The sequence below is a fragment of the Perna viridis genome, chromosome 11 (assembly GCF_037379345.1).
Source record: "Perna viridis isolate PV_CMFRI_1.1 ecotype Kerala chromosome 11, ASM3737934v1, whole genome shotgun sequence".
Classification (NCBI taxonomy): Eukaryota; Metazoa; Mollusca; class Bivalvia; order Mytilida; family Mytilidae; genus Perna; species Perna viridis.
The window spans coordinates 25,871,703-25,895,434 of NC_142455.1; the positions used below are offsets into that span (position 1 = coordinate 25,871,703).

A 23,732-nucleotide genomic window follows, 5' to 3' on the forward strand; every position below is an offset into this window, starting at 1 on the left:
TTAATCATAGCATTTTGCCTGTCAAGTTTATAATTATTTAACCTTTTGAATTTACTACCAATTAAAAGATTAAAGCAACCTTTTTAAAATGATATAATTTTTATTGCATAATTAGAATTTTGAAATACTTAAGTGACAGTTAAGTTAACCAATTTCATTAATTTTTCCCTGAGGCAATAATTATTGATTTTTATACTGGTAAAGTTTGACATTTTTATTATTTTTTTTTTGTGTGTTTTGAGAATACACCCTTCCTCAGTAGAAGTGACCAGTCCCTGTAATTTAAAGTTAATGGATTATTCACATTTGGGTTTAGACAAGTTCTTTGTATATTTATGATTTGGTTAAGACTAGTTCTCTGATAGTTCAAGGTTGGGTTTAGTCAGGGTTTTGGATTATTCATGTGTATTTTTCACAGTTGGGTTTAGACAGGTTCTTGGATTATTTACAGTTGGGTTAAGACAGATTCTTGGATTATTCTCAGGGATAATCAGAGTTGGGATTATACAGGTTTTCAGATTATTGCTGGGGATTATTTAGGTTTGGTATAGACAAGTTGTCAGATTATTCAAGGTTAGGATTTTACAGGTTCTCACATTATTCATGGTTGCAGGGTTTAGACAGGTTCTCGGATTATCCAAGGTTTAGTTTAGTCAAGTTCTAGGATTATTTATGGTTTGAATTACACAAGTTCTCACATTATTCTAGGTTGAGTTTAGACAGATTCTCAGATTAATCAAGGTCGGTTTCAACCAGTTCTCAGATTATTCAAGGTCAAGCAGGTTCTCAGATTATTTAAGGTCTGTTTCAATAGGTTTTTAGATTATTCATAGTTGCAGGGTTTCGGCGGGTTCTCACATTAAGATTTTGTTAGACAGGTTTTACTGTATTATTTAAACATGCTCATGATTGCAAAAAAGATAATGTTCTATTAATTTTTTTTCTTTACTTTTACTTAGAACCCTGATTTTTTAGCAGGAGGGATGTTGATAGAAAAAAAAAATGGTTGCAGAGAAAGGTGTAAAATTTGTATTGTATGACTTGTTGTAATAAGTAATAAATTTATGTAAAAAGACACTCTTGAATGCATGATTTATACTTTTCACTATTGATCACTATTAGTAGCAGAAGGAATGACTTTTTTTGGCCAAATTACATTTTACAGAGTAATGAGTAAATTTTGATTATATAAATTTACCTTTCTTTAAAACAAGTTGTTTTTATTATATCTCCAGTTGCATGTGAACACCCGCAGACCATAGACTACAGCAGTCCATATGTTGAAGTGGCAGTTTCTGATGCTGCTAATACTAGCATCCCTGAAAATTCCTTGTCTGGGTCAGGATCATCATGGATACCAGGATCAGGGGAGAGCACCATTACTTTTACTGTCAAGAGTGTGAATGACACTGCTGAGTTCTATGACTTAACATTTAAAGTAAGGAATGTTGATCAAGTCTCCATGGATCTGTTTGATGCTGTAGGAAACAACTTTTTTTCCAGAACAGTGAGTTTTCATCTAATTAAATCACTTCAGTTTTATGGTGCAGATTTTTTAGCAGTTAACAATATATTACAATAGCTTGTGGTGCAATTATGGTATGGTGGAAAGAGGAGGGGTGGTGGGGGTAAAGGGGACAGGAATTGGTGGTTGAAAGGGTGGGGAGGGGATGGGGAACTATTGTTGAAGGGACAGGGAATAGAGAGTGAAAAATTATGGGAAGCGGGGATTATGGTTTGGTCAACAATAACCTGGGTAAAATTGAAGAGGTTGGGAAACGGTGATCAGAAGGGTAGGAGGCGGTGATCTAGGGGGAGGGAAGCAGGGGTTAAGTACCCCCCCCGTCCACCCTCTCGGTTATGGTATTGTAAATATTGTCCTGAGTAATATTATACCCCCACCCATTATTAGGCTATAAATATCTTGTCAGTCTGTCCATTACTCTTCTCTGTAGCAGATTTCTCAGCTTCTATTGGAAGGAAGGCTTTGATATTTGGTATTTGGCTTTTGCATGATGACTTGTACCATGTCTCTCCTTTTTCAGTTTACAGCTTATCTGTTACTTGCTTACATGATACATACATTTAACAGGAATGGTTGAGTGGGTATTATCATCACCATGTAGTGTGCAGCATTTTCTTTCATGTTACATTACACATGCTAGTGCAGTATGTACATGACTTTGTGTATGATAAGAGATAATGTTAACCAAATATTCAAGCAAAAACAACTTTGTCATATTATTTAAGCACAAGTTAAATTACTGTATAAAAAGCCTTTACATAGTTGATGAGGTTATATGAATGAGTTGCCATATTTGCTTCCATACTATTTACTTCCTGTGGTAAATATTATTGACCAGTCTTTTTTTTACAGTTCATGTCTTTCTATAGTAACAAACAAGACTATACACTTATTCATGTACTAAATAAGACATACATGTTTAGTGTATCATGATTAGGAAGAATAATCAAGGGAACCAAGGTTATAGCGGTAATCAAAGAGTAACCAAGGGAACCAAGGTTATAGCGGTTATCAAAGAGTAACCAAGGGAACCAAGGTTATAGCGGTAATCAAAAGTAGAATAAGTCACATCTTCATTGGACATAAAAACTACCAAATAAGACATATATGTATAGTGTATAATGATCAGGAAAGTAGGAAAAGTCACAGGAAGAAAAGTCACAATATATTTTATCCTAGTAGATATGGTTCTATTCACATGTCAACTGTAGCCATGGTGTCCCATTCTTGTTTTCATTGCAGTTCTATTGTGTAATGATAATTTATTAGTTCTAAAACAAACAAATTTCACTATGCAAAACAGGCCCTGGGCATTGTCACTTATGCGCCCCCCTGTTAAGATACATGTAATAAGTAAATTTAGAAACTACATGTAAATGGCTTCCTTCCCAATTGAAAAAAAACACTTTATTTTAAAACAATTTTGTTTTCATGTTTCTTTTTCAATTATTATTTTTTTATTATTAGTATTAAAAATTATTTTTTTAATGTGACTGAAACTTTCAACTTTTCAGTCATCATTATACAAATATAATACATGATGTATACAATTATTTAACTTCCGTATTAATACAGGTGATAAAAAGTGAATGATTATAGTTGTCTTCCATAAAAACTCCACATATGTATAAACTTAGAATTTATTTCCTGATACTCAATGCAATGGTTAGTATGGCAAGTATTAAGTACTTCCTTGTCTAAGAATCAGGCAAAATGTGTTTAAGGTGTGGCACATAAAGAAAAGAAACATGCACAAAGATTTTATTGCATTATCCATGTACTTCTACCTCACAACTGTCAGAATTAACAATAAAAGTGTTTGTAAAGTTTGTCTTCTTAATTATAAGATATTGCGTCATCCAGTTTAGTTGAAATGAACTATGAAAAATGGCTGGACAATTTTCCAGCACTTTTTCCCAATATAAGCAGTCAAAAAATATCTAAGCCACAGATGATTCTGGATAAATTTAAATAGCTTTGTGGTTTTCTAGATGTACTGAAAATGTTTTAGGCAAAAATAACTTAATTGGAGAAAATTATGTGACACATTTTGTCTGATTCTTACACAGAATGGTACTTAATTGCTTATTGTCACCTAACTGACAGGTCACCTTTGGTTCCAATAAACAATAAGAAATGACTAATTACCAGTACAGGTATAATTTCAATAGGTGACTTCCTTCTGTATTGTAGGGGTCAAATATGTGTAATGGAGAAAACAAAAGAAAAGTTTTATCAGGGTTTAATCAATTTTATCTACATACATATGTACTTGTGAATATCTTATAGTTCACATACATGTATAGGACTTCTATTCTTTTGAAATTTTGGAGGAAACATTTTGAATAAACTGTTTTCAGTGTAAACATACAGAACTGAAAGTAATATACATTGTATTTCTAATTTTATCACCTTAGATATTCAAGATGATTATATAAGGAAATAAGATTTTGTTATTTATTTTTACACATTGATATTTTATATGTTATATTTATTGCCTCAAAATCAAGACTGAAAAAATCAAATCTGCACCATAGAATAAATATGTGGAAGAAACAAATCTGAAATGCTTTTGACATTGTTAATATACTATTATGCTAACATTGTACAAAAAAATGTAGAAATATAGTTTTTTTAATAAGGTTATTTTTTATAAAGTTATATAACAGATTTATTTTTATATAAAAGCTACTGCTTAAGACAATTTGAATAAAAAAAAATATTATACTCTTATACAATGTATATATATATGATACCACAGTTAAATCATGTATCTGCTATGAAAGTAGAATAACAGTATTATATTTTTCAAAATTGAAGTTTGAATAAGATTATCAAATCAAATTTAATAGTACTGTTTGTTAACTTTGATATTCAGATATACATGTAGTAAACAAATGTTACGAATGGAAAAGAATTTTAAATTGGGTAGGTCAAAAGGTCACCGGACAAAAAGTCACATTTTCTTTTAAAGAAGAAGTGAAGATTTGCAGAATGTTCTTTGGCTTTTTTCTGTAAGTTTACATTAGTAGGGTCTTAAAGCTATTGGTTTTTAGAAGAACATATTCAAAAATTTTCTTTTTCAAATGTCAGATATTTCTTTTTTTTTTTTTTTAATGAAATTGCATGTGAAAAACACATTTTGACCTCTGAATTCTACTTACAGATTACATTCAAATATTTTGACTTCAGGCTTTTTTTTTTTGTTCAATTTAAAGCAAAACATAAAACAACGACTTACATCATGTTCCTATCATGTTTATGTTTTCAATTGTTAAAACTAATTGTAAATGTGCACTGTAATGGCTTCTCTGGGTGTGTAATATGATATTTCCAGCTACAGCCTTCTCTAAAGAAACTTTGAGCTGGTTTAGAACAACTGGTAAATATATAACTGCTGGGAGGTAATGAATTTTTTTTGTTGGGATATCGATACTAGTGCAAAAAATAGACAAATGATAGCTTTGTTTCCCCTTTTTTCTGGAAGCCCACCTCTTTTTCATATTTTCTGGATCTGCCCCTGACTCCGACACAGAAACAGCAGTTATTTACTTGTATTTGTATATTGTTTACTCCATCATGTTTTTACAAAAGGAGTATCTGTTGTTGAGGACTTTAGTATATGCTTATTAATTACAATATTTCAAAAAGAACCAGCTGTCAACCTAAGGATCGTGCTTAATTATAATTTAGTAACTCGTTAGAAAAAAAGGATAAATATTTCTACTTTTGATGTAAGGTAATTGAGAAAATTTATTTATTGATTGTGGTCATTGATTTTTATATATATTTTAGTTTCAAGAGATGTTTGAGGTGTAAATTGTTAAAGATTGTGTTGGCAAAATCAGAGTTTTTTCCCTTGGAAATAAAATGGTAGTACATTTAATTGAATTTTCTCCCATCAGATAATAAGAAAGATAATGTGAAACCATTCTTGATAATGATAGCTAAAATTTCTGATTTTTTGACTTAAAAATCACTCACTGCATCATTGCTTCTTAACACAATAAATGGAAGTGGAATCCTCATAGGCATTATCTATACCATTTATATAACCTATTGGACTATGGATTGACAAAGTTTTGTATTTCATTTCTTTACAGAAAACATTTTCTAGTCCTGAGATAGAAAATCAAGTGACAGTAAAATTTAATGGTCAGGCAGGGGAAACAATTCTTCTCAGACTGACCAAAGCCAATACTACAGATGATCCTGAACTTTATGATGTATCAGTTGAAACATGTCTTAAACCAGGTAATGATTTTTTTTATCTTTATCAGTGTTGTTCACCAAGCAGGTTTTTTTCCTGCATTGTACTGTACACCATTCTTGTTAGCACATCTGAGCAGCAGGCTTTTATCATCAGTTTCTTGAAAAAAATCTCTAAAACTACTTGGCAATTTTTAATCAAATTTAAGCAAACACATCATGAATTTGCCAAAAGGCCATGTGAGCTATTGCCATCACTTGACATCTGTTGTTGTTGAACATTGTTAACTACTTTTTCAAAACTTTTCTACTACTGGACCAGTTAGAACCAAATTTGGTAAGAGTGTTCCTTAAGGTACTCAACATAGAATGGATTAGGGGATTTTTTATCTGTTGAAAAACATGGCTGCAGTTACTGAAAATGGAACATTCGGATCAGACAGAAGTTTTTCGCATACATCTCCAAAACCATTAAGTTTAACTGATTTCTGCCTATTTTCAGTGTTTTTCACTATTTTTGCCTATTTTCAGTGTTTTTCACTATTTTTAGTGATATTACTTTTACTGTGTTGACTTATCATATAATTATGTTTATTTTACCCACCTAAACACATATTTGCAAGCTGGAAAATATTACCTATTTCAGTGGCACATCCTATCATCTTATATACACGAACTGGCCCAAACTTGGCTATCTTTTAGGGTTACCTTTTGTATTAACCAAAACAAATTAGAGCAAAATTGGGAAAAAATGTGACTTTTTTTAAGCATCATGAGTTTCACTCAAGACTAACTAGGGTCAAATCTTTGGATAGTTATTAGTCTTTGAAAAGTGTGAAAAATTTATTAAGTTCTTTGATGATTTTAACCTTTTTTCTTAAGGCACATAGGTCATGCACATTCAAGTAGTGAGATACTCTCTATGATCAAGTGCTTTACAATTATTACCCGTTCAAAGTTGGGGGGTACATAAGAATCAGTTTGTCTGTCTGTATGTTCAGCTGTCCACATATCTTGAAGTGTAACTCCTTAACTGCTCAAGGGATTTTGATGAAACTTTGTAGATCAGTTGGTCATCATATGAAGATAAAGTTACTGTCATGGGACTGCACAGGGATATAATCAGACGAAGTTTTTACATGTTGAAACCTTGAAGGGCAACTCTTCCTTAACCATTCAAGAGGTTTTGATGAAACTTAATAGGAAGGTTGAGCAATACATGAAGATGTACCACACATGAGAATTATATGGTTTGCATCATATGATTATCATATAAATCGAGCACCATATGATAATCATATGTTTCGGTTTACATATGATAATCATATGTTTTTAACAATCATGTGATTGTCATATGTTTTCAAGCCAAAATTAATGTATGAGAATCTTATCCGATAATCATATGACTATCATATGTTAAATATCATATGTTTGTCATATGATTACCATATAATTATCATATGAATCCAGCACCATATGATTATCATACGTGGCTCATTTGGCTGTGTAGTTACTGTCCAGGGACTCCAAAGGCAGATAATCCAACTTACAAAACCTTGTAAGCAAAACCATATGAGGGATTTTGATGAATATTTATTGGAACATTGAGTATTTTATGTAGATGTGCATTTATTGTTACTGTCGGGGGACACCAAAGAGAGAAAGTTGAAAGTACTGGTTATACATTCAATTGCATTTGAAGTTGGGGCATTCTCATTTTTGAGCTTGCTCACAGTATTTCTAGTTATTAGTGTTTTTTTGAAGTTTTACTTTTACTTTGGCAAAGAACAGTTCATATCATTTTCATTAACCTTCATAGGTCTGTAATAATTATTTTGTCTTTTATGCAGCATTCATTCCTACAACAGTGTCAACTGCTGGACCTTCTGGTGTCACAACAGTAACTACTACAGAAACCACACCAATAGGTCCTTCAACAACAAAAGGAGGAGCTGGTGGAACACCTCCACCAAAAATAACATTTACCTCTGGTGTTACATCAGCACCAACTACTGCAACAACAATACTGACTGGGCCAACCGGACCAACTGTAGAAACTGGTCCAACTACAACAGGAACTGGACCAACAACAGCAGGAACTGGTCCTACAACAGCTGGTACTGGACCAACAACTGCACCCACTGGTCCAACCACTGCAACAACTGGTCCAACAACTCCAGCCTCTGGACCTACAACCACAGGCACTGGTCCAACTGGAACTGGACCTACAACAACAGCTGTAACTGGCAGCACTACAACTGGCACAGGACCTACAACAGCAGGTACTGGACCAAGTCCAACAGGAACTGGACTTACAACAGCAGGCACTGGACCAACAACTGCAGGCACTGGTCGAACTACAACAGCAGCTACTGGACCAACAACTGCAGGCACTGGTCCGACTACAACAGCAGGTACTGGTCCAACACCAACTGGAACTGGAGCAACTACAGCAGTAACTGGTACCACTCCAACTGGCACTAGACCAACAACTGCAGCCACTGGTCCAACAACTGCAAGCACTGGACCTACAACTGCAGCCACTGGTCCAACTGGAACTGGACCTACAACAACAGCTGTAACTGGCACAGGACCTACAACAGCAGGTACTGGACCAACACCAACTGTAACTGGAGCTACAGCAACAGGAACTGGAGCAACTACAGCGGTCAGTGGTACCACTCCAACTGGCACTGGACCGACAACTGCAGGCACTGGTCCAACTACAACAGCAGGTACTGGTCCAACACCAACTGGAACTGGAGCTACAACAACAGGAACTGGAGCAACTACAGCAGTAACTGGTACCACGCCAACTGGCACTGGATCAACAACAGCAGCCACTGGTCCAACAACTGCACTAACTGGTGCAACAACTTCAGCCTTTGGACCTACAACTGTAGGCACTGGTCCAACTTCTACAGGAACTGGACCTACAACAGCAGGTACTGGACCAACAACTGCAGGCACTGGTCCGACTACAACAGCAGGTACTGGTCCAACTACAACAGCAGGTACTGGTCCAACACCAACTAGAACTGGAACAACTACAGCAGTAACTGGTACCACTACAAGTGGCACTGAACAAACAACACCAGGAACAGGTCCTACAACTGTAGGCACTGGTCCAACTACATCAGCAGGTACTGGTCCAACACCAACTGAAACTGGACCTGCAACAACAGGAACTGGAGCAACTACAGCAGTAACTGGTACCACTCCAACTGGCACTGGACCAACAACAGCTGGTACTGGACCAACAACTGCACCCACTAGTCCAACCACTGCAGCAACTGGCCCAACAACTTCAGCCTCTGGACTTGCAACCACAGGCACTGGTGCAACTCCAACTGGAACTGGACCTACAACATTTGTAACTGGCACCACTACAACTGGCACAGGACTTACAACAGCAGGCACTGGACCAACAACTGCAGGCACTGGTCCAACTACAACAGCAGGTACTGGTCCAACACCAACAGGAACTGGAGCATCTACAGCAGTAACAGGTACCACTCCAACTGGCACTGGACCAACAACAGCAGGAACTGGTCCTACAACAGCTGGTACTGGACCTACAACCGCAGGCACTGGTCCAACTCCAACTGGAACTGGACCTACAACAACAGCTGTAACTGGCACAGGACCTACAACAGCAGGTACTGGACCATCTACTGCAGGCACTGGTCCAACTAAAACAGCAGCCACTGTACCTACAACAACAGGTACTGGTCCTACACCAACTGGAACTGGACCTGCAACAACAGGAACTGGAGCAACTACAGCGGTTACTGGTACCACTCCAACTGGCACTGGACCAACAACTGCAGCCACTGGTCCAACCACTGCAGGCACTGGTCCAACAACTTCAGCCTCTGGACCTACAACAACAGGCACTGGTCCAACTGGAACTGGACCTACAAAAACAGCTGTAACTGGCACGACTACAACTGGCACAGGACTTGCAACAACAGGAACTGGAGCAACTACAGCGGTAACTGGCACAGCATTTACAACAACAGGTACTGGTCCAACACCAACTGGAACTGGAGCTACAGCAACAGGAACTGGAGCAACTACAACTGGCACTGGACCAACAACTGCAGCCACTGGTCCAACAACTTCAGCCTCTGGACCTACAACCACAGGCACTGGTCCAACTCCAACTGGAACTGGACCTACAACAACAGCTGTAACTGGCACAGGACCTACAACAGCAGGTACTGGACCAACTACTGCAGGCACCGGTCCAACTACAACAGCAGCCACTATTCCTACAACAACAGGTACTGGACCAACACCAACTGGAACTGGAGCTATAACAGGAACTGGAGCAACTACAGCGGTTTCTGGTACCACTCCAACTGGCACTGGACCAACAACAGCTGGTACTGGACCAACAACTGCACCCACTAGTCCAACCACTGCAGCAACTGGCCGAACGACTTCAGCCTCTGGACTTGCAACCACAGGCACTGGTGCAACTCCAACTGGAACTGGACCTACAACATTTGTAACTGGCACCACTACAACTGGCACAGGACTTACAACAGCAGGCACTGGACCAACAACTGCAGGCACTGGTCCAACTACAACAGCAGGTACTGGTCCAACACCAACAGGAACTGGAGCAACTACAGCAGTAACAGGTACCACTCCAACTGGCACTGGACCAACAACAGCAGGAACTGGTCCTACAACAGCTGGTACTGGACCTACAATCGCAGGCACTGGTCCAACTGGAACTGGACCTACAACAACAGCTGTAACTGGTACCACTACAACTGGCACAGGACTTGCAACAACAGAAACTGGAGCAACTACAGCGGTAACTGGCACAGCATTTACAACAGCAGGTACTGGACCAAAACCAACTGGAACTGGAGCTACAGCAACAGGAACTGGAGCAACTACAACTGGCACTGGACCAACAACTGCAGCCACTGGTCCAACAACTTCAGCCTCTGGACCTACAACCACAGGCACTGGTCCAACTCCAACTGGAACTGGACCTACAACAGCTGTAACTGGCACAGGACCTACAACAGCAGGAACTGGACCAACTACTGCAGGCACCGGTCCAACTACAACAGCAGCCACTATTCTTACAACAACAGGTACTGGACCAACACCAACTGGAACTGGAGCTACAACAACAGGAACTGGAGCAACTACAGCGGTTACTGGTACCACTCCAACTGGCACTGGTCCAACAACTTCAGCCTCTGGACCTACAACCTCAGGCACTGGTCCAACTCCAACTGGAACTGGACCTACAACAACAGCTGTAACAGGCACAGGACCTACAACAGCAGGTACTGGACCATCTACTGCAGGCACTGGTCCAACTACAACAGCAGCCACCGTACCTACTACAACAGGCACTGGTCCTACACCAACTGGAACTGGACCTGCAACAACAGGAACTGGAGCAACTACAACTGGCACTGGACCAACAACTGCAGCCACTGGTCCAACAACTTCAGCCTCTGGACCTACAACCACAGGCACTGGTCCAACTCCAACTGGAACTGGTCCTACAACAACAGCTGTAACTGGCACAGGACCTACAACCACAGGCACTGGTCCAACTCCAATTGGAACTGGACCTACAACAGCTGTAACTGGCACAGGACCTACAACAGCAGGTACTGGACCAACTACTGCAGGCACCGGTCCAACTACAACAGCAGCCACTATTCCTACAACAACAGGTACTGGACCAACACCAACTGGAACTGCAGCTACAACAACAGGAACTGGAGCAACTACAGCGCTTACTGGTACCACTCCAACTGGCACTGGTCCAACAACTTCAGCCTCTGGACCTACAACCTCAGGCACTGGTCCAACTCCAACTGGAACTGGACCTACAACAACAGCTGTAACAGGCACAGGACCTACAACAGCAGGTACTGGACCATCTACTGCAGGCACTGGTCCAACTACAACAGCAGCCACCGTACCTACAACAACAGGTACTGGTCCTACACCAACTGGAACTGGACCTGCAACAACAGGAACTGGAGCAACTACAACTGGCACTGGACCAACAACTGCAGCCACTGGTCCAACAACTTCAGCCTCTGGACCTACAACCACAGGCACTGGTCCAACTCCAACTGGAACTGGTCCTACAACAACAGCTGTAACTGGCACAGGACCTACAACAGCAGGTACTGGACCATCTACTGCAGGCACTGGTCCAACTACAACAGCAACCACCGTACCTACAACAACAGGTACTGGTCCTACACCAACTGGAACTGGACCTGCAACAACAGGAACTGGAGCAACTACAGCGGTTACTGGTACCACTCCAACTGGCACTGGACCAACAACTGCAGCCACTGGTTCAACCACTGCAGGCACTGGTCCAACAACTTCAGCCTCTGGACCTACAACCGCAGGCACTGGTCCAACTGGAACTGGACCTACAACAACAGCTGCAACTGGCACCATTACAACTGGCACAGGACCTACAACAGCGGGTACTGGACCAACTACTACAGGCACCGGTCCAACTACAACAGCAGCCACTATTCGTACAACAACAGGTACTGGACCAACACCAATTGGAACTGGAGCAACTACAGCGGTTACTGGTACCACTCCAACTGTCACTGGTCCAAAAACTTCAGCCTCTGGACCTACAACAACAGCTGTAACAGGCACAGGACCTACAACAGCAGGTACTGGACCATCTACTGCAGGCACTGGTCCAACAACTTCAGCCTCTGGACCTACAACCGCAGGCACTGGTCCAACTGGAACTGGACCTACAACAACAGCTATAACAGGCACCACTTCAACTGGCACAGGACCTACATCAGCAGGTACTGGACAAACTACTGCAGGCACTGGTCCAACTACAACAGCAGGTACTGGTCCAACACCAAGTGGAACTGGACCTACAACAACAGCTGTAACTGGTACCACTGCAACTGGCACAGGACCTGCAACAACAGGAACTGGAGCAACTACAGCGGTAACTGGTACAGCATCTACAACAGCAGGTACTGGACCAACACCAACTGGAACTGGAGCTACAGCAACAGGAACTGGAGCAACTACAACTGGCACTGGACCAACAACTGCAGCCACTGGTCCAACAACTTCAGCCTCTGGACCTACAACCACAGGCACTGGTCCAACTCCAACTGGAACTGGACCTACAACAGCTGTAACTGGCACAGGACCTACAACAGCAGGTACTGGACCAACTACTGCAGGCACCGGTCCAACTACAACAGCAGCCACTATTCCTACAACAACAGGTACTGGACCAACACCAACTGGAACTGGAGCTACAACAACAGGAACTGGAGCAACTACGGCTGTTACTGGTACCACTCCAACTGGCACTGGTTCAACAACTTCAGCCTCTGGACCTACAACCTCAGGCACTGGTCCAACTCCAACTGGAACTGGACCTACAACAACAGCTGTAACAGGCACAGGACCTACAACAGCAGGTACTGGACCATCTACTGCAGGCACTGGTCCAACTACAACAGCAGCCACCGTACCTACTACAACAGGCACTGGTCCTACACCAACTGGAACTGGACCTGCAACAACAGGAACTGGAGCAACTACAACTGGCACTGGACCAACAACTGCAGCCACTGGTCCAACAACTTCAGCCTCTGGACCTACAACCACAGGCACTGGTCCAACTCCAACTGGAACTGGTCCTACAACAAAAGCTGTAACTGGCACAGGACCTACAACCACAGGCACTGGTCCAACTCCAATTGGAACTGGACCTACAACAGCTGTAACTGGCACAGGACCTACAACAGCAGGTACTGGACCAACTATTGCAGGCACCGGTCCAACTACAACAGCAGCCACTATTCCTACAACAACAGGTACTGGACCAACACCAACTGGAACTGGAGCTACAACAACAGGAACTGGAGCAACTACAGCGGTTACTGGTACCACTCCAACTGGCACTGGTCCAACAACTTCAGCCTCTGGACCTACAACCTCAGGCACTGGTCCAACTCCAACTGGAACTGGACCTACAACAACAGCTGTAACAGGCACAGGACCTACAACAGCAGGTACTGGACCATCTACTGCAGGCACTGGTCCAACTACAACAGCAGCCACCGTACCTACAACAACAGGTACTGGTCCTACACCAACTGGAACTGGACCTGCAACAACAGGAACTGGAGCAACTACAACTGGCACTAGACCAACAACTGCAGCCACTGGTCCAACAACTTCAGCCTCTGTACCTACAACCACAGGCACTGGTCCAACTCCAACTAGAACTGGTCCTACAACAACAGCTGTAACTGGCACAGGACCTACAACAGCAGGTACTGGACCATCTACTGCAGGCACTGGTCCAACTACAACAGCAGCCACTGTACCTACACCAACTGGAACTGGGCCTGCAACAACAGGAACTGGAGCAACAACAGCTGGTACTGGACCAACAACTGCAGGCACTGGTCCAACTACCACAGCAGCCACTGTACCTACACCAACTGGAACTGGACCTGCAACAACAGGAACTGGAGCAACTACAGCAGTAACTGGTACCACGCCAACTGGCACTGGACCAACAACAGCAAGAACTGGTCCTACAACAGCTGGTACTGGACCAACAACTGCACCCACTGGTCCAACCACTGCAGCAACTGGCCCAACAACTTCAGCCTCTGGACCTACATCCACAGGCACTGGTGCAACTCTAACTGGAACTGGACCTACAACATTTGTAACTGGCACCACTACAACTGGCACAGGACCTACAACAGCAGGTACTGGACCAAGTCCAACAGGAACTGGACTTACAACAGCAGGCACTGGACCAACAACTGCAGGCATTGGTCCAACTACAACAGCAGCTACTGGACCAACAACTGCAGGCACTGGTCCGACTACAACAGCAGGTACTGGTCCAACACCAACAGGAACTGGAGCAACTACAGCAGTAACTGGTACCACTCCAACTGGCACTGGACCAACAACAGCAGGAACTGGTCCTACAACAGCTGGTACTGGACCTACAACCGCAGGCACTGGTCCAACTGGAACTGGAGCTACAACAACAGGAACTGGAGCAACTACAGCGGTAACTGGTACAATTCCAACTGGCACTGGACCAACAACTGCAGCCACTGGTCCAACAACTTCAGCATCTGGACCTACAACTACAGGCACTGGTGCAACTCCAACTGGAACTGGACCTACAACATTTGTAACTGGCACCACTACAACTGGCACAGGACCTACAACCGCAGGTACTGGACCAAGTCCAACAGGAACTGGAATTACAACAGCAGGCACTGGACCAACAACTGCAGGCACTGGTCCGAATACATCAGCAGCCACTGGTCCAACACCGACAGGAACTGGAGCAACTACAGCATTAACTGGTACCACTCCAACTGGCACTGGACCAACAACCGCAGGCACTGGTCCTACAACAGCTGGTACTGGACCTATAACCGCAGGCACTGGTCCAACTGGAACTGGAGCTACAACAACAGGAACTGGAGCAACTACAGCGGTAACTGGTACCACTCCAACTGGCACTGGACCAACAACTGCAGCCACTGGTTCAACTACTGCAGTCACTGGTCCAACAACTTCAGCCTCTGGACCTACAACCACAGCCACTGGTCCAACTGGAACTGGACCTACAACAACAGCTGTAACAGGCACAGGACCTACAACAGCAGGTACTGGACCATCTACTGCAGCCATTGGTCCAACAACTTCAGCCTCTGGACCTACAACCGCAGGCACTGGTCCAACTGGAACTGGACCTACAGCAACAATTATACCTGGCACCACTACAACTGGCACAGGACCTACAACAGCAGCAGGTACTGGACAAACTACTGCCGGCACTGCTCCAACTACAACTGCAGCCACTGGTCCAACTGGAACTGGACCTACAACAACAGCTGTAACTGGCACAGGACCTACAACAGCAGGTTCTGGACCATCTACTGCAGGCACTGCATCATCTACTGCAGGCACTGGTCCAACTACCACAGCAGCCACTGTACCTACAACAACAGGTACTGGTCCTACACCAACTGGAACTGGACCTGCAACAACAGGAACTGGAGCAACTACAGCGGTTACTGGTACCACTCCAACTGGCACTGGACCAACAACTGCAGCCACTGGTCCAACCACTGCAGGCACTGGTCCCACAACTTCAGCCTCTGGACCTACAACCGCAGGTACTGGTCCAACTGGAACTGGACCTACAACAACAGCTGTAACTGGCTCCACTTCAACTGGCACAGGACCTACAACAGCAGGTACTGGACCAACACCAATTGGAACTGGAGCTTCAACAACAGGAACTGGAGCAACTACAACGGTAACTGGTACCACTCCAACTGGCACTGGACCAACAACAACTGGAACTGGTCGTACAACAGTAGGTACTGGACCAACAACTGCAGGCACTGGTCCAACTACAACAGCAGGTACTGGACCAACACCAACTGGAACTGGAACTACAACAACATCAACTGGAGCAACTACAGCTGTAACTGGTACCACTCCAACTGGCACTGGACCAACAACAGCAGGAACTGGTCCAACATCTTCAGCCTCTGGACCTACAACTGCAGCCACTGGTCCAACTGGAACTGGACCTACAACAACAGCTGTAACTGGCACAGGACCTACAACAGCAGGTACTGGACCAACAACTGCAGGCACTGGTCCAACTACCACAGCAGCCACTGTACCTACAACAACTGGAACTGGACCTGCAACAACAGGAACTGGAGCAACTACAGCGGTTACTGGTACCACTCCAACTGGCACTGGACCAACAACTGCAGCCACTGGTCCAACCACTGTAGGCACTGGTCCAACAACTTCAGCCTCTGGACCTACAACTGCTGGAACTGGACCTACAACAACAGCTGTAACTGGCACCACTACAACTGGCACAGGACCTACAACAGCAGGAACTGGACCAACTACTGCAGGCACCGGTCCAACTACAACAGCAACCACTTTTCCTACAACAACAGGTACTGGACCAACACCAACTGGAACTGGAGCTTCAACCACAGGAACTGGAGCAACTACAGCAGTTACTGGTACCACTCCAACTGGCCATGGACCAACAACTGTAGCCACTGGTTCAACCATTGCAGCCACTGGTCCAACTGGAACTGGACCTACAATAACAGCTGTAACAGGCACAGGACCTACAACAGCAGGTACTGGACCAACACCAACAGGAACTGGAGCTACAACAACAGGAACTGGAGCAACTACAGAGGTCACTGGTACCACTTCAACTGGCACTGGTCCGGCAACTGCAGGCACAGGTCCAACTACAACAGCAGGTACTGGTACAACACCGACTGGAACTGGAGCTACAACAACAGGAACTGGAGCAACTACAGCAGTAACTGGTACCACGCCAACTGGCACTGGACCAACAACAGCAAGAACTGGTCCTACAACAGCTGGTACTGGACCAACAACTGCACCCACTGGTCCAACCACTGCAGCAACTGGCCCAACAACTTCAGCCTCTGGACCTACAACCACAGGTACTGGTGCAACTCCAACTGGAACTGGACCTACAACATTTGTAACTGGCACCACTACAACTGGCACAGGACCTACAACAGCAGGTACTGGACCAAGCCCAACAGGAACTGGACTTACAACAGCAGGCACTGGACCAACAACTGCAGGCACTGGACCAACTACAACAGCAGCTACTGGACCAACAACTGCAGGCACTGGTCCGACTACAACAGCAGGTACTGGTCCAACACCAACAGGAACTGGAGCAACTACAGCAGTAACTGGTACCACTCCAACTGGCACTGGACCAACAACAGCAGGAACTGGTCCTACAACAGCTGGTACTGGACCTACAACCGCAGGCACTGGTCCAACTGGAACTGGAGCTACAACAACAGGAACTGGAGTAACTACAGCGGTAACTGGTACCACTCCAACTGGCACTGGACCAACAACTGCAGCCACTGCTTCAACCACTGCAGCCACTGGTCCAACAACTTCAGCCTCTGGACCTACAACCACAGCCACTGGTCCAACTGGAACTGGACCTACAACAACAGCTGTAACAGGCACAGGACCTACAACAGCAGGTACTGGACCATCTACTGCAGGCACTGGTCCAACAACTTCAGCCTCTGGACCTACAACCGTAGGCACTGGTCCAACTGGAACTGGACCTACAACATTTGTAACTGGCACCACTACAACTGGCACAGGACCTACAACAGCAGGTACTGGACCAAGTCCAACAGGAACTGGACTTACAACAGCAGGCACTGGACCAACAACTGCAGGCACTGGTCCGACTACAACAGCAGGTACTGGTCCAACACCAACAGGAACTGGAGCAACTACAGCAGTAACTGGTACCACTCCAACTGGCACTGGACCAACAACAGCAGGAACTGGTCCTACAACAGCTGGTACTGGACCTACAACCGCAGGCACTGGTCCAACTGGAACTGGAGCTACAACAACAGGAACTGGAGCAACTACAGCGGTAACTGGTACCACTCCAACTGGCACTGGACCAACAACTGCAGCCACTGGTTCAACTACTGCAGCCACTGGTCCAACAACTTCAGCCTCTGGACCTACAACCACAGCCACTGGTCCAACTGGAACTGGACCTACAACAACAGCTGTAACAGGCACAGGACCTACAACAGCAGGTACTGGACCATCTACTGCAGGCACTGGTCCAACAACTTCAGCCTCTGGACCTACAACCGCAGGCACTGGTCCAACTGGAACTGGACCTACAACAACAGCTATACCTGGCACCACTACAACTGGCACAGGACCTACATCAGCAGCAGGTACTGGACAAACTACTGCAGGCACTGCTCCAACTACAATAGCAGGTACTGGTCCAACACCAAGTGGAACTGGACCTATAACAACAGTTATAACTGGTACCACTACAACTGGCGCAGGACCTGCAACAACAGGAACTGGAGCAACTACAGTGGTAACTGGTACAGCATCTACAACAGCAGGTACTGGACCAACACCAACTGGAGCTGGAGCTACAGCAACAGGAACTGGAGCAACTACAGCGGTCACTGGTACCACTCCAACTGGCACTGGACCAACAACTGCAGGCACTGGACCTACAACTGCAGCCACTGGTCCAACTGGAACTGGACCTACAACAACAACTGTAACTGGCACAGGACCTACAACAGCAGGTACTGGACCATCTACTGCAGGCACTGGTCCGACTACCACAGCAGCCACTGTACCTACAACAACAGGTACTGGTCCTACACCAACTGGAACTGGACCTGCAACAACAGGAACTGGAGCAACTACAGCGGTTACTGGTACCACTCCAACTGGCACTGGACCAACAACTGCAACCACTGGTCCAACCACTGCAGGCACTGGTCCAACAACTTCAGCCTCTGGACCTACAACCGCAGGCACTGGTCCAACTGGAACTGGACCTACAACATTTGTAACTGGCACCACTACAACTGGCACAGGACCTACAACAGCAGGTACTGGACCAAGTCCAACAGGAACTGGACTTACAACAGCAGGCACTGGACCAACAACTGCAGGCACTGGTCCGACTACAACAGCAGGTACTGGTCCAACACCAACAGGAACTGGAGCAACTACAGCAGTAACTGGTACCACTCCAACTGGCACTGGACCAACAACAGCAGGAACTGGTCCTACAACAGCTGGTACTGGACCTACAACCGCAGGCACTGGTCCAACTGGAACTGGAGCTACAACAACAGGAACTGGAGCAACTACAGCGGTAACTGGTACCACTCCAACTGGCACTGGACCAACAACTGCAGCCACTGGTTCAACTACTGCAGCCACTGGTCCAACAACTTCAGCCTCTGGACCTACAACCACAGCCACTGGTCCAACTGGAACTGGACCTACAACAACAGCTGTAACAGGCACAGGACCTACAACAGCAGGTACTGGACCATCTACTGCAGGCACTGGTCCAACAACTTCAGCCTCTGGACCTACAACCGCAGGCACTGGTCCAACTGGAACTGGACCTACAACAACAGCTATACCTGGCACCACTACAACTGGCACAGGACCTACATCAGCAGCAGGTACTGGACAAACTACTGCAGGCACTGCTCCAACTACAATAGCAGGTACTGGTCCAACACCAAGTGGAACTGGACCTATAACAACAGTTATAACTGGTACCACTACAACTGGCGCAGGACCTGCAACAACAGGAACTGGAGCAACTACAGTGGTAACTGGTACAGCATCTACAACAGCAGGTACTGGACCAACACCAACTGGAGCTGGAGCTACAGCAACAGGAACTGGAGCAACTACAGCGGTCACTGGTACCACTCCAACTGGCACTGGACCAACAACTGCAGGCACTGGACCTACAACTGCAGCCACTGGTCCAACTGGAACTGGACCTACAACAACAACTGTAACTGGCACAGGACCTACAACAGCAGGTACTGGACCATCTACTGCAGGCACTGGTCCGACTACCACAGCAGCCACTGTACCTACAACAACAGGTACTGGTCCTACACCAACTGGAACTGGACCTGCAACAACAGGAACTGGAGCAACTACAGCGGTTACTGGTACCACTCCAACTGGCACTGGACCAACAACTGCAGCCACTGGTCCAACCACTGCAGGCACTGGTCCAACAACTTCAGCCTCTGGACCTACAACCGCAGGTACTGGTCCAACTGGAACTGGACCTACAACAACAGCTGTAACTGGCTCCACTACAACTGGCACAGGACCTACAACAGCAGGTACTGGACCAACACCAATTGGAACTGGAGCTACAACAACAGGAACTGGAGCAACTACAACGGTAACTGGTACCACTCCAACTGGCACTGGACCAACAACAACTGGAACTGGTCGTACAACAGTAGGTACTGGACCAACAACTGCAGGCACTGGTCCAACTACAACAGCAGGTACTGGACCAACACCAACTGGAACTGGAGCTACCACAACAGTAACTGGAGCAACTACAGCAGTTACTGGTACCACTCCAACTGGCACTGGACCAACAACTGCAGCCACTGGTCCAACCACTGTAGGCACTGGTCCAACAACTTCAGCCTCTGGACCTACAACTGCAGGTACTGGTCCAACTGGAACTGGACCTACAACAACAGCTGTAACTGGCTCCACTACAACTGGCACAGGACCTACAACAGCAGGTACTGGACCAACACCAATTGGAACTGGAGCTACAACTACAGGAACTGGAGCAACTACAACGGTAACTGGTACCACTCCAACTGGCACTGGACCAACAACAACTGGAACTGGTCATACAACAGTAGGTACTGGACCAACAACTGCAGGCACTGGTCCAACTACAACAGCAGGTACTGGACCAACACCAACTGGAACTGGAGCTACAACAACAGTAACTGGAGCAACTACAGCTGGTACTGGACCAACAACTGCAGGCACTGGTCCAACTACAACAGCAGGTACTGGACCAACACCAACTGGAACTGGAGCTACAACAACAGGAACTGGAGCAACAACAGCTGGTACTGGACCAACAACTGCAGGCACTGGTCCAACTACCACAGCAGCCACTGTACCTACACCAACTGGAACTGGACCTGCAACAACAGGAACTGGAGCAACTACAGCGGTTACTGGTACCACTCCAACTGGCACTGGACCAACAACTGCAGCCACTGGTCCAACCACTGTAGGCACTGGTCCAACAACTTCAGCCTCTGGACCTACAACCGCAGGTACTGGTCCAACTGGAACTGGACCTACAACAACAGCTGTAACTGGCTCCACTACAACTGGCACAGGACCTACAACAGCAGGTACTGGACCAACACCAACTGGAACTGGAGCTACAACAACAGGAACTGGAGCAAGTACAACAGTAACTGGTACCACTCCAACTGGCACTGGACCAACAACAGCAGGAACTGGTCGTACAACAGCAGGTACTGGTCCAACACCAACTGGAACTGGACCTGCAACAACAGGAACTGGAGTAACTACAGTGGTAACTGGTACCACTACAACTGGCACAGGACCTACAACAGCAGGTACTGGACCAAGTACTGCAGGCACTGGTCCAACTACAACAGCCGGTACTGGACTAACACCAACTGGAACTGGAGCAACTACAGCGGTAACTGGTACCACTCCAACTGGCACTGGACCAACAATAACAGGAACTGGTCGTACAACAGTAAGTACTGGACCAACAACTGCAGGCACTGGTCCAACTACCACAGCAGCCACTGTACCTACACCAACTGGAACTGGACCTGCAACAACAGGAACTGGAGCAACTACAGCGGTTACTGGTACCACTCTAACTGGCACTGGACCAACAACTGCAGCCACTGGTCCAACCACTGTAGGCACTGGTCCAACAACTTCAGCCTCTGGACCTACAACCGCAGGTACTGGTCCAACTGGAACTGGACCTACAACAACAGCTGTAACTGGCTCCACTACAACTGGCACAGGACCTACAGCAGCAGGTACTGGACCAACACCAACTGGAACTGGAGCTACAACAACAGGAACTGGAGCAAGTACAACAGTAACTGGTACCACTCCAACTGGCACTGGACCAACAACAGCAGGAACTGGTCGTACAACAGCAGGTACTGGTCCAACACCAACTGGAACTGGACCTGCAACAACAGGAACTGGAGTAACTACAGTGGTAACTGGTACCACTACAACTGGCACAGGACCTACAACAGCAGGTACTGGACCAAGTACTGCAGGCACTGGTCCAACTACAACAGCCGGTACTGGACTAACACCAACTGGAACTGGAGCAACTACAGCGGTAACTGGTACCACTCCAACTGGCACTGGACCAACAATAACAGGAACTGGTCGTACAACAGTAAGTACTGGACCAACAACTGCAGGCACTGGTCCTACATCTGGAACTGGATCTACTATTGGACCTTCTGCTTTTACCTCTGGACCTACAGTTACCACTGCTCAAACTGGCTTTACAACTACCCAAACTGGTCCTTCAACAACAAAAGGAGGAGCTGGTGGAACAGCACCACCAAAAATAACATTTCCCACATTTAACACAGGTGTGACAACAGTGCCATCTACCACAGGACCTACTATTCTAACTACAGGATCAACTGGATCAACAACAAGTGCTACAACTCCATTTATATCATTCACTCCTTCAACATCTGGTAAGTTTTGATAATAATTGATCGATAGAATGCAAGTCTTTCTGTTTGTTTGTCTATATGTCTGTCCATCCTTTCATCCCTCTGTCTGTCCATCCTTTCGTCGATCTGTCTGTCCATCATTTCATCCATCTGTCTGTCCTCAAACTTTGATGAATAGTTAGTACCAATTGTGTTTTGGATAGAATTGATTTTTGAAGTATTCAAGGGGGGCCACCTCTATTTTTTGATGGATTTCATTTTAACTTTTTAGAATAACTAGTAGCAATAAAAACTAGAATGGGAGTGGTTTCACAGAAATTAGTTAGTTATAGGGAATGAAGTTTTTCAAAAGTGTGCAAATGTATTTGTATGGGGTATTGTGAGTTTGCTCACTAAGTTTCTTTAATCAATTTTGAAAACAGTCCAAAAAAAAGCAGAAAATTTTGAAGTCAGTATTCTTACCAGTAGGGGTATTCTATATTCAAAATGTAAACTTGATATTGTAGAAATTTAGGATAGTATGTAGAGTACCCCCTGTAAAATGATTCTTACCCTCCCCATAAAATGATTCTAAGCCTTCCACATAATGTGATCCAAACTCTTCCACAATAAATGATCCTAATCCTTCCTATAAAATAACACTTTCACTTTTCATCAGATGATCCTAGAACTTATAATAATCCTAACCTCTCCACATAGAATAAATAACCCTTTCTCATACCTCAAAAAAGTTGATCCTAGCCCACCCCATTCATTGGTCCAAATCCCTCCCCTTGAAT

The 23,732-nt window shown here is 45.0% G+C and overlaps 1 protein-coding gene across 1 annotated transcript in view; it reads left to right on the forward strand.

Annotated features, from left to right (window-relative positions):
* Positions 1-1,082: 1,082 nt before the first annotated feature.
* Positions 1,083-23,732, forward strand: part of LOC148603515 (uncharacterized) — a 37,431-nt gene continuing 14,781 nt past the window's right edge. The window contains exons 1-3 of the mRNA XM_088551443.1: positions 1,083-1,507; positions 5,629-5,779; positions 7,585-22,974. Coding sequence (XP_088407569.1) covers positions 1,463-1,507; positions 5,629-5,779; positions 7,585-22,974 — 15,586 coding nt within the window. The 5' untranslated portion in view covers positions 1,083-1,462. The remainder of the gene's footprint in view (positions 1,508-5,628; positions 5,780-7,584; positions 22,975-23,732) is intronic.